At 45.3% G+C, this 13,321-nt stretch overlaps 1 protein-coding gene across 1 annotated transcript in view; it reads left to right on the top strand.

The window, feature by feature from the left end:
• Positions 1 to 13,321, top strand: part of LOC129509485 (core histone macro-H2A.2) — a 48,635-nt gene that overhangs the window by 10,246 nt on the left and 25,068 nt on the right. Inside the window, exon 2 of the mRNA XM_055325043.1 lies at positions 9,193 to 9,423. Within this exon, the coding sequence (XP_055181018.1) occupies positions 9,252 to 9,423 (172 nt within the window). The 5' untranslated portion in view covers positions 9,193 to 9,251. The remainder of the gene's footprint in view (positions 1 to 9,192; positions 9,424 to 13,321) is intronic.

Genomic DNA, 13,321 nt, shown 5'->3' with positions numbered 1-13,321 from the left:
TCCCTCTCTTGGAGCCCACAAAAGTAATGGTAAAGAATTTCAAAGAAAATAAATACTGAACAACAAAGGGGCAGGGGTTAGTGTGGGTCTTCAGCAGGTGGGAGATTTCAACAAATTTCTGGAAGACTGCAAGGGCCTCTGACCATGCAGACAATATCGCCAGGGAAGCCATGAGTAAGAATCAAGGCAGGGTGAGAGATGGGGAATTGTTGAGAGTCTGTTTCCAGAACGGCTGGGTGAATTAGTCCTTCTCCCTCCCCACCTCCCAGTAGAGTTTCTGGCAATCCAGCATTTATCCCCCAAGTAACAATCTGAGATTTCCTCTCTAAAGAAATTGAACAACTGCATGGGGTACTGGGGTACCTCAATTGGTTAAATGTCTGACTTGATTCTGGCTCAGGTCATGATGTCAGGGTCCGGAGACCAAGCGCCATGTTGGGCTCTGCACTGAATGTGGAGCCTGCTTAAGATTCTTTCCTTCTCCTTCTGCCCACCCCTCAAATAATTTATTTTTAAAAAGAAATCTAGTCTTATATTTTTAAAAAGAGGGAAATTGAACAACTATGGGGCAGGTCTAGAATTTCTAGGATGCCTGAGATTCCACAAAGTAATGGGTTCTCATTCTGGCTTTTTGGGTTCTAAGTCCCTGACTGGGCACCCAGGTGATCCCTGCTTCTTGGCAGGCCTTATGCATGTACCCAGAGGTCCCAAAAGCAGGAACCATGCCTACCAAATAATAGCTGAGGAAAACTTTTCTATCTGCCTATAATAATCAGGCTTGTCTTTCATTCTTAAACATGAAAGCATGACCAAAGCTCACCAGACATTGAAGGAAAGCTGACATGAAAGAAAAAGATGCAAATAAAAACATAGGATGACTGACTGGATAATATAACTTAGAGAACAGACAATAACGTCAACACACCCCAAGCAGTTTCAGAGAGACTTGAACATGGTTCATAAAAGAAGCTGCTGATGAGAAAAAGGAAGAGTCAGAGAACAAGAAAGAGCTCTTGAAGATTAATAATTTGTTGGCCAAAATTAGATGTTACGGGACTGAAAAAAACAGAAGGAAAAAGAGGACCCATCCAGGAGATCCAATCCCTGGTTTATAGGCATCCCAGTAAGAGAAGGGACAAGTAGGAAGAATAAAGAAATGGAGGGAAATAGGGCAGCCCAGGGGCACTCAGTGGTTTAGTGCTGCCTTCAGCCCAGGGCCTGATCCTGGGGTCCCGGGATCTGAGTCCCACGTGGGGCTCCCTGCATGGAGCCTGCTTCTCCCTCTGCCTGTGTCTCTGCCTCTCTCTCTCTCTCTCTCTCTCTCTCTCTCTCATGAATAAATAAATAAAAACTTTTTAAAAAGGGGGGGGGGTTAAAGAAATGGAAGGAAATAATCAAATCCATACCAGAAAATCCCTGGAGTTATTAAAGACACAAGTCTTATGATGGATTGAATGAGCTTATCTCCAAGAGCTGAGCAGGGTGAGTGGAACTGGGGAGGACCCACATCTAAACATGTCCTTGTGAAATTTTAGAACATTAAGAGACAATCTAAAAGTATGGAGGGGTTTTGAAAAATGAAAAATAAATTTAAAATAAGTTAAAAGAAAGTATGGGGGTTGGTAGCACCAAATTTCTCTGTAACACTGGACAAAAAACAACAATGGATCAAAATGTTGAAGCAAAATGATTCTGATACTAAAAATTATTTGATTGATTGAATTGTTGATTACCAAGTGATCCTCCAAAGATCATTCCGTAAAGACAACTCCATTTATGTAAGAGAACAAAGTGTACTTCTCTGAATTGTCTCTGAAGAGTTACAAGAAACCATAGCAGCAGGCCAAGAAAGAGGAAGATGTTGGGTGAGGCACAAGCCAGGAAGACAGTCCCAGGATGACCGCTGGGTGAGACAACCATTCCCAACAGGAGCAGGAGGTCAGGAGACTTCTGGATAAAAGTCTCTGGGAAGAAAGTGGCCCCTGCAAAGAACAATGACTGAAAAGCAGGGTGTTTTTTAGGATATGGCAAAGCCACACTTTTCTCTTGTCAACAAGAAGGAAAACACAATGGATCCTCATTATTCACGGATTCCATATTAGCGAGTTTGCCTGCTTGCTAAAATTTATATGTCACCCCCAAATCAATGGATTTCCAGTCCTTCAAAGACATGCACCGGGCAGTAAAAAATTTAGCCTCATCACTCACCTTCCCAGCTGAATTCTACCGAGGGCTGGCCTTCCTCTTTCATCTCTCACGCTCTAAATTCATGCCCTTTCCTTGGCCTGTTTAGCGCCATCGTTTTCATACTTTTGTGCTTTCCATTGGTGATTCCACTATTCAAAATGGCCCCGAGGCACCATCCTGAAGTGCTGTGTTGTGTAGAGTTCCTGAGCACAAGAATGCTGCGAATACACGTGCCTTCTGGAGAAAGTATATGTGTTAGATGAGGTTCCTTCAAGCTTAAGTTACAGTCACTAGTTCCCATGAATTCAATGTTAGTGACTCAGCAATACACATCATATAAGATATCTTTAAACACAAACGCATGTAAAACAAGGTTATATATTGATTTGTTGATGAAAAAGTCATGACTGGGTACCCCTGGGTGGCTCAGTGGTTGAGCGTCTGCCTTCAACTCGCACAGGTTCCAGGGTCCTGGGACCAAGTCTTGCATGAGACTCCCTGGGGGGCGCCTGCTTCTCCCTCTGCCTATGTCTCTGCCTTTCTCTCTGTGTCTCTCATGAATAAATAAAATCTAGAAAGAAAGAAAGAAAGAAAGAAAGAAAGAAAGAAAGAAAGAAAAGAAAAAGTCATAAGCAGATCCTTGCAGCCACCTAACCCTGCTTCCCCTAGGAGCCCCGTTCACCATGCACTAGTCCAGTTTTCCCAGCTGCTTCATAGAGCCCAACTACTGCACTTAATCCCAAATTAGTAACTTGGGGGTGGGGGAAGCTGTGTAAGACACAATCTAAATGTGAAGCCAGGGACGCCTGGGTGGCTCAGTGGTTGAGCATCTGCCTTAGGTTCAGGCCATGATCCTGGGGTCCTGGGATCGAGTCCCACATCAGGCTCCCCACAGGGAGCCTGTTTCTCCCTCTGCCTGTGTCTCTGCCTCTCTCTGTGTGTCTCTCATGAAAAAGTAAATAAAATCTTTAAATAAATAAATAAATGTGAAGCCAAATAAAATGTGGAATGATTTTGAACAACATGTTTTCAGAACAAAGAATCCACTTGTTGATACTGAGACACAAGATGCCCGGTGCTGGACCACAGAAAAGCAAATGTGAGCCCAGCACCCACTTGATTGTGAAAGGAAAGTCTTTACAAAGTTTTAATCATATAAATGCTGCTTATGAGCATTTCATGTTCAAAATCAACCTGGAGCCAAAATGAAGATTTCACTGTGATTACAGACCCAAATATAAAGGCTGTGAGTGGGGATGATGGTGGCTGGAGGACAGAGGTAGGAAGCGGGAGGGGAGGTAGGGAACGAGGGCCAGGGAAGAATCAAGGCACATAGCCTCCTCCTATGTAACAGTGGTTCAAGGGGGAACACCTGTAGGTTGGGGAGTCAGAGATTGAAGTGTTGTATTTAAAGTTCCTGAGGTAGAGGTGCCTGGGTGACTCAGTTGGTTGAGGGTCCAACTCTCGATTTAAGCTCAGGGTCATGGGATGGAGTCCCAAGTCAAGCCTGGAGTTGTGGGGGCTCTGTGCTCAGCATGGAATCTACTTGTCCCTCTCCGTCTGCTCCATCTCCCCCTCCCCCATCCCCCACTCATGCTCTCTCTCTCTCAAATAAATAAAATCTTTGAAAAATCAACAAAGTTCCCAAGGTAATCAGCAGAGGAAATAAAAACGGAAGTATGCTGTTCAACAACTAAAATAGGGAGAAGAAAGAGGACTTAAGTTCCCAGAACTAAAATTAAAAACTGTTCCCAAATGGCCTCTGGAAGCGAGACTGGGGGTAGAAAGAGTGGGGTGGGAGACTATTGCTTTTCATTTTATGCATTTCTTTACCTTTTTGCTTTATACTACTATGTGCAAATAGTACTTAGATTTAAAGATAAACTCAAAATTTTGTTTTACATTTTATTTTTAAGTGATCTCCACACTCAACATGGGGCTCAAACTCACAACCCTGACATCAAGAGTCACATGCTCTACTGACTGAGCCAGCCAGGCACCCCTAAACTCAAAATTTTAAATAGCTTCTTTAACTTTTTTGTTTGCCTTGATTCAGGGTGACCTTGAGCAAATCATATTTCTAGGTTTCAGCCTGTGGGTGATGGGCCCTAAGAGAAGTTCTCAGACTTTTTCAGTTCACAGAGAAATTTGCTATCTCAGCCATTTTTTCCTCCAAGCGCCTAGGCCAGAAGAAATGCCTATCAATTCCATTTATTAAGTGGTGAGGTCCAAACAACTTAATAAGTATGTATGTCCTTGCAATTAAAAGCTATTTGGAAAAAAAAACTGATTCATGAATAAGAAGAAAAAAGAATATTTGTATACCATTCACAGATAGCCATAATGAATTACAAATAGGGTGTGTGCACCTGTTGGGCACTGCACAACTTCTCGAACCTTAGAATCCGGTTGGACACTGCCACTGTCATTTTCTGTTCCACATTGATTTCTCCCTGGCCCTTGCTTTAATCACAGGAGCCACCAAAAACTCAGCTTTCTAAGATGCAACACCATGAGAAAGCAGATAGTACGACCCACCATGAACCACTGGTAGGAACACTTTGACCCTATAGTTGTAGAGTCCAACAGGTCGAGTATCACTTCATTTCCCTTGGAAGCTCAAACGTCTGCTGGCTTGTCTGTTCCAGGGTACCTTGGTGCACAGTTTAGGAACCATGTCTCCAGCATCTATTTGAAACTTTAACACGGTCTGTCTTACGACTTCATTGGAAAATATTTGAGGACAAGGGCCATGTATATTCCACAACGAATGTAGTTTCTCGTTCAATAATAAACACTTCATAAACACTATCTTTCATGAAATCAATGACGTCATAGTTGGAAGATGCATACTGATTTCCAGAGATAATAAAGTGTAAAAAAAAAAGGCATCATAAAATCAATGAAATACAGCAGTGATTTGAATAGGCTGGTGTGAGTTTATTGCCCATGTCTGAGTCAATGCTACAATTTGATGTTTACCCTTGTGGTGTCTGTAAAATCTAGCCCATCAGTGTCCTTATGGGCTTTAAATCCTAAATATATAGAGTCCAAATGTGCCCTCTGCCCAGCACACGCGAAACCAGTTTTGTTCTTCCAACTGTGCTTTTGGAGGGAGAAGGGAATGAGCAGCTCTGCATTCTCCCCCCTTCTTCCCTGAGTCCCCACGGTTAGCATGCTGAAAACTCTCCCGTTCACTTTGCAAGTAACTATGAGACTTTATATCTCGGTTTTTCCTGGTCTCTCCAATATGAAAGGATAGATATATTACAGATCTAGGTTATCTGTTCTGGTTCCCAACTCCTCCTAAGGACCCCATGATACCCCAGGATGGGCCTGGAGGGGTTGGACCAGCTGAGCTTGACCATGTGCAGGCTCCAGGGGGGCCCCCACGTGGTGCCTATAACCACTGGAAGAGTTTCATCCAGCCATATTCTTGTCTTCAAACTTGTAAACAAACATAATGTACTGTAGTCCTTAGCTTTGCCTAATTATAGAAAAAAATGTTTTAGAGCAGAAGGTAAATAAATGTAAACATTTAAGTATTAGTCTGATGGAAACAAATTTCACATTGCAATAGTTCTTTTCTCTTTAGATGAGCAGCCCTCCACAGAGATTTGGAGATTTGTGGCAAGTAGATAAAAACCTGTTCAAGTTTTTAAACTCCTGACCTCCCAAGACTAGATAGAGTCAGGGGAAGGGGTAGCCTGGGAACGAAGGACCTTAGGAGTTATGATGTCTCACCACTCCAGGTGGAGTTCAGTGCAGGCTGGGGGCAGGGGTCATGGGTAAACACAGGGTCTTCTCTGGAGTGGTCAGTGGATGCCAAGCACTTCCTTCCACTTGTAGGGTCCAGGAGGTGTGACATGTCCGCTCCATCTGCATCCTTTCTGAATCTTTAGGGATTTCCAGATGTGGTCTGATTCCTACAATGTACAGGTCCCCCCACCATCAGGGGCCCAGGAGTTTGGGGTGCCCAGCTGCTGAAGCTCAGCGTGGTGTCTGCAAAGATGGGTTCCCCAGGCACAATCTCCCATTGAGACTTCAGACAGAGCCACATCCCCAGATCTAAGGTCTTAATCTGGAGGAAAATCTGGAAGCTAAAGAAAGTGTGGTTACAAAATGCTATGTGTAGAGTGATCCCTACATGATCTAACCCTGGTTTTCTTTCCTTGGCTGTCTTCCCTTCATGAGAGTTTTAGGCGTCAGTCCCCTAACATCACCTGTTTTCCTTCTACTGCCACTAATTCTCAGTATTTAGGGAAATTTGTGACTCCTCTTGGCTGACACTGGAGGAGTCCCTAGGAGGTTTTATCCCGCACACTTAGTCATTTTCTGGCTATTTTCATTTGAGAAAAATATGGTGGAGTAGGGAGGGATGAGTATGTCCTGCCCTTGTGTATTTGTGTTTTGTGCGTCATTCTCTCTGTTGGTATGAGAGATCGTGACCATCTAGTGTGCAGAGTATCCACAGGGCAAGTCCACTCTGTGATGGACTTTTCAGGTGGTTTCCTTGGCAACCATACCTACTAATCTTCTCCCTCCCCCAACTTACCCATAACTACAAAAAGCACATAATTCGCTTAGCAGAGTCACCAATACTCATACATCTTTATGAACCTGTACAGGCTCTTAACTCTACAAAATTCATTTCCTAAAGGTACGAAAGCTTTTCCAGAACCATTTGAAAGTGCATTTCACAAACACTGGAGTGTTTAAGACCAGAGTGACCTTTGGGATCAATGAGTCACTGCCTTATTTTACAGATGAGGTCCACACCAATGAACACAGAGCTCCCCTAGCTAGTTATGTAGAAGCAGGACCTCACCCAGGTTTTTTGCTCCCCATCCTGGAGGCTCCCACTGTATCAGGAGCCCCCTCCATTCAAACACTACCAGCAGCTAGCAAATCTGTCATTTAGCTCTCTCTGGGGACAGGACCAATTCACATTGCTTTATGAGTCCCCTATGCCTTGGGTCAGCGATGACCAACAGCAGGTACTGCGGACATTGACAGATGCGTGACCTCAGTTTCCTTAATGTAAATTGATGGCTAAAATGCTAATATTGCTGTTGCTTGCTTCCTCCAAGGGAAGACATCCGAGTGGCTTCATGAGAGGTAGCAGCCTGGCACAGCAGAGGCACAGAAAATGTGCAAGTTCTAAAAAGGGTGATAGTGTTTGATCCCTGCGCCTTACTGCAAAAGAGATAATATTGTAAGGCCATTTGCTCCTCTTTGCTTGTACTCAACTTTGATGAATACCTACACATTTTGGTGGCAAAACGACTCATAAAATAGGAGTATAGTAAGTACGTATGAGCATGTAAAAAATAATGTATGTGAAGTATGTAATAAAACGCCTCAAACTCACATTATTCACCTCGGAGATAGGAGGATGTCAAGAACGGGGTTGGTTGCCAATTCCATACTGTTTATATAAAACTCCTCAGTCGTAACGGGGTAATCAACTACTTGAGGAAACTGAACTCTATGTTCGTTCTTCCATCCAGATTAAATAAATCCCAGCTTCGTGTCTTTCCCATCAGCCGTGCATCCGTGTAGCACTTCCTTTCATCATATTTTTTTTACCCACTTTCTTGGGCCTTTTCATGACCACTTTGGCTATTGGTCCACCGGCCTGGCCAGCATGCGAGACAGGCAGCCTCCGCAAACAGAACCAATCTCAAGTGTGTTTTTGCCTTTCTTATTTTGCATTCCCAGATGAAACGGCCCTCAAGAATGACATTGCCCTTGGAGCAGAGAATTTTGATTCATTAATACATTTCCTAGAAATTTTGTTTTTTTTTTCCTTTGGTCATGCCCATGTGTCTGTCCTATCTAACTTGCTTTTATGTATTATATCCCATCTTTTGGGCACAATATACCCCCAACAAATGGATAAAGCTCTATTAAAATTCTCTGAATTAGCTTTTTGGAAGTATATAATGATCTTATCTTCATACAGAAGATCGTTTCCTGAAATAACCATGAATTATAGGCGTATCTCATGGTGCATGGTACTGAAGTCACTTCTTGAGACTGATTCTAAAGTTTCTCCCTTCAATTGGCCTGGACTCCTCATTCCAAGGAGCAGAAGCTTGGGCAGCTTTGTAACTTTTAGTTTGCTAGGTTTGGTTACTCTGCAGTAGAATATTTAATCAACTGCATCTTCTGACGTATTTCTGTTTTTACGAATGCTCTATTGTTGGAGAATTTAGAAACACACATCAGCTCTGAGTCGTCCGTCCATCAGAGCCGACCAGGACAGGCATCGCTGTATAACTAAGTACTCTGGATTCAGACAGGCAGGAGCAAATTAGGGCGAAGAGTAATCATATCTGTTCTCTTGCTGCTGCTATAATAAATTAGCCCTAATGTAGGGGTTAAAGTAATAGGATTTTATTCCCTGGCAGTTCTGGAGCGGGAAGGATGAAAATCAGGTTCTCTGGGCTTCAGTGAAGGTGTTGGCAGGGCTGATTCCTTCTGGAGGCTCTGAGGGGAGAATCCGTTGCTTCCCTCCTTGCACTTCTTACTACTCTCTCATCTCCTGCCCCCTCCTAAGAGAACCTTTGCAATTACACTGGGCCCGCCCAAATATTCCAGAATAATCTCCCCATCTCAGGATCCTTGACTTCACCATATCTTCAAAGTCTCTTTTGCCATATAAGGTGACACATGCAGGGGTTCTGGGCACCTTTGGGGCCGCTGTCCTGCAGACGACAGCCCCATGACCCCTTTCTCTAATGAAGTTTCTTTGGCCTCTCCCATTGAGGTTGGGCGGGCTTGATGGGACGGGGGAGATGTCCGTAGCGGGGGGGGGGGGGTTGCTGATGCACTGCGGAGTCCCCATGCCCAGCGTCCAGCCTGCAGTGGCCTGCAATGGCAGCCAGGTCTCAGCTGCCTCTCGGGACAACCAGATGTGTCACGCGGTGCCCTAGTGCCACATGACCATCCCCAAAATGTTCGCCAACCACCCTTCCTCACCCTACTGTCTCTCCTTTTCAGCATCGTGTTAGTGCCGGGAGGCCTCCGTGTCAGCAAGCTGAGAGGGAAACTGAGGCAAGATGTCGGGCCGGAGCGGGAAGAAGAAAATGTCCAAGCTGTCCCGTTCAGCCAGGGCCGGCGTCATCTTCCCCGTGGGGAGGCTGATGCGGTACCTGAAGAAAGGGACATTCAAGTACCGGATCAGCGTGGGTGCTCCCGTCTACATGGCAGCAGTCATCGAGTACCTGGCAGGTAACGTGTCACCCCTCCCTGCTCCCCAGCCACCCCGGACAGAGGGGATCCCTTCCCGTGGTGGGGGTTCAAGGCTACTGGGGGGTGCTAACAGGGTTTCTGCTTAAGACCAGAGTGACCTTTGGGATCAATGCCTGCTTGGCTGAGATTCATTTTGCAGGCTTTAGGGGAGGGAGGGGGGGCATAATGACAGGAGACCAACGCGAAAAGAAGAGAACGCGCCATCAAGTGGCTTTTCTAGACTAGCCAAGAAAAAGGTGTGTGTCTTGCTTTAGGTAAACACAGTGTGTAAAAGTCTGGGTTCCCGCAGAAGAGAAACTCCAGGGAAGATTGGGGATGGGGGGGCAGGGTGCTATTCATATTGTACCTGGGGGGGTCTTCACTTTGCGTCAGGTCTCCCGGCGTATTGGAACTAGGGCTCATCGTCCATGAATAGTGTTGACCCCACATCAGAACCAGCTCCAGTTGGTTCCATGAAGCTCATAATGTCCCAGTTGTGCCCTCCTTTATGTACAACGGGTACACAGGAAGTAATTTCCCATGTTGGTTGTTAACATTACTAAAAGATGAGATTTTTGCTATGTGTGATATTTATATATTTAAATAATTCTCTGTTTAGTTTTTTTTTTAAGATTTTATTTATTTATTTCTCTAAACAAAGAGAGGGAAAGAGAGAGAGCACAGGCTGGGGGAGGGGGAGAAGGAGAGGGAGAGGGAGAGAGAATCTTCAGGCAGACTCCGAGCTGAGCGCAGAGCCATTGCGGGACTATCCCATGACCCTGAGATCATGACTTGAGCCAAAAACCAAGAGTTGGACACTTAACCGACTGAGCCACCCAGGCGCCCCCCTGTTTAGCTTTCTTACTCTTGTTCTCCCATGTCACGGTTAAATAGGAACCATACTTCAGATTTCAAGGATGCTTTAAATATATATATATATATATATATATATATATATATATATGCAAAATATTTATAAATAAAATATATAAAAATATGTATAAGTAAGTGTGATTAGTTCCTTGAGGAGTCATGTTAGCCAATGTCTCTGACTCTGCTCAAGGTTAACAAATCCCCCAGGCACCAGGTTTAAATCCCCTAAGCAGTCTTCTGGGTAAAGCAAACCTCCCCAAGCTGTCTCCCCCAGAAGCCTTGCCCTCTGCCGCCACAGCATGAAAACCTACAGATGCAACAGGGCTGAACCCCATTTCTGTCCCCAGGCCCCTTCCCCTGCTCCTTCTCCCTTAAGAGCAATCTCTTCCTCCTCTTAGATGCTCAGTCCCGTTCTGTTCTCTTGGTCCTGCATCTTCACCAAGCAATGTTAGCGATGAAACGTTTGCCTTGATCTACCCTGTGGAAGCCTTCTCCCCTGGGGCTCCCCTGGGGCTCCCTCGGGGTAGACCGTGGCATCTTAAGCCTTTCCCTTATTGTGAAATGAAAGGCTTGTCCCTGAACTAAAAGTTTTTCACGGGCCCCCTTTAGGAAGTTGGAGAGAAGGGCTGGAGGGCTCTGAAAGTTGGTCCAATCAGGTGGGAGAGAGCAGTGTTTTCAAAGTGCCAACCATTCCCAGGGATCTTGTCGACAAGGCCTGCGGTGGAGACTGAGACACAGCCTTCCTAACGTGCTGCCAGCTGATGCTGATGCTAGTCCAGGGAGGGCTCAGAGGAGCAAGACTGGAGCCAGTCATGCAGCAGCAGCCTACAGGCTTGGGGAATGCCTGTTGAAAATGCAGGATCCAAAAAAATAAAATAAAAATAAAATGCAGGATCCTGGCTGCATCCCCCACTGTGGTCTGATTTACTGGGTCTGGAGAGGGACCTGGGAATCTGATGGAAAAATCTGCTGGCTCAGAGAGGGAAAGGCGAATGAAGCATTCAAACTACCTGTTAGGTCCATATCACCCAGTGAAACTGGAAGGCACCAAGTAACCAGAGATCCCACAGCCTCCAAGCAGAGAGTGGGGGTTCCCTGGGGTACTTCAATTCTAAGCCATGTACTTCTGCTACATTACATCACCCTCTAATAATATTGGTATAATCAAACAATAATTAAATAGTACATACTTTGCTGCTGCTCGGTGAAGGTCTAAACTTTGTGCATAATAGAACAGACTTTGGCCTTTTGAATCACTGGCATCTCAGTCTATCGTTCCGATGAAAGCTGATGTTTTCCTGTTCATTCATTTAACAAATACATGTAAACATCTACATGTCTGTGTACACAGCAAGTCCTTAGACTATTCCTTAGTATTAGAATTGGACCACTGGTAGGAGTTTTAATTTATCTCAGATTAGAGCCACCAGACCCCAGCAATGCATAGTAAAGCCCGAATGTCACACTCTGGACTTTGAGCCAGCACATCTTTAAAGATACATAGTATCTCCCAAAGTAGAGTGGCACCCTATTTTTCAAATTGATTATTCATAATCCTCCATTCACTCAATAAACTTTTATTGAAAACTTACTATATGCCCGGTGTTCTCGATGCTGAGGCTACAGCACAGAACAAGATAGGAATCCCCGCCCTCAAGCAGGTGCATTATGGGGAGAAGCACCAAGCAAGTAAGTGAAGCACATATGATTCTAAGCCTGTGACAAGTGCTAGGGGACAAATAAAGCCAGGAGAGAGTGTGTTCAAGGAATGGGGAGGTAAGGGAGGTTGTGAATGGTGCTGGTCGGAGGCCCCATGGAGGGGGAGGCAGGGAGTGGGCATGCATGTCTGCGGGCTGGCACTCCAGGCAGGGGGAAGACAGGTGCAGGGTGTTAAGAGGAGCAGTAGTGGGCTGGAAGGCTGGGCTGAGGAAGGGGCTTGGGCTGTAAATGAGGCCTGAGGAGGATGGGCAGGTGGGGGATGAGAGCTTGCAGTAGGAGTTCTAGAAGGTTTTGAGCGGATGTGGATGTGATCTACCCTTGTGGGGAGAGGGCACCAGGGCAGAAGCAGGGTAAGCAGCAAGAAGGTTCTTACAGAGGTCCAGTGAGTGGGCAGTGAAGGTACCGAGAAGTGGTCAGAGTACCGATATATTTTGAAGGCAAATCCAACAGGATTTGCCGACGTGCTGGACGTGAGCTAGAAGAGAGGATGAGTACCTGGAAGGATGCCTTTGCCAATAACACTGCATCCCCCCGGACCAGTCCCAGCACCCAGCAGCCCTGCGCCAGGGGAAAGAAGTGAAGTTGGTCCTCTGAAGCCCAGGCATGTCTTCTGTGTCCTTCCCCTCCCTTCCTATCAGTTTACCAGCTCTGTTACCTTGGGCTAATTCCTGAACCTCCCTGAGTTTCTGGTGTTTCCAGAACTAACTCATTGAACTCCGTTCATGAGCTCACATATGTAAAATGTCTAGTGCATAGGATACACTCAATAAATTGTCATTCTTCTGCTCTCCCTACTATTAAGAGCTGATGCAATCATTCAAGGCAAAGTATAATGACTAACTCTGTTCAAATGTTATATTTTCGGGCTGTACTTGCATTGAGAGAAGTTTTAAGCCAAAGGAATGAATCATTATTAGTAGTAGAATTGCAGGCCATTGTTGAGTAAGTAAAAGAGGGGGAGTTGTTACTTTGGGGGTGGGGTAGAGGTCATCAATTGATTTTGTTTAGGAAAAGAGGTTCAAAGCATGAGAGCCTCCAGTCACCCTTGAAATGACCTTCAACATTCATGACACAAATCTGGACTGAGTTTCTTCTTGGGATTAAGCCTTGAAGATGCGGAGGAAAGCAGACAGACCTGGTCCTGCCTCCATCTGCGGGGCTTGCATACCAGCAGGGTGGAGGAACATTAAGCATAACACAATAAGCAGGCATACATGCCAGGCAGGGAAGTTACAGGAGCTTTGGGAAATGTGTGTACAGGCGGGGTGCTGGGGGCTGCCTCTTGTCAAGTAAGAGTTGTTAGGAC

This window comes from Nyctereutes procyonoides, unplaced genomic scaffold (assembly GCF_905146905.1).
Source record: "Nyctereutes procyonoides isolate TBG_1078 unplaced genomic scaffold, NYPRO_anot_genome, whole genome shotgun sequence".
NCBI lineage: Eukaryota > Metazoa > Chordata > Mammalia > Carnivora > Canidae > Nyctereutes > Nyctereutes procyonoides.
Note: the sequence above shows the minus strand (reverse complement) of the source record. Positions and strands in the feature narration are given on the sequence as shown.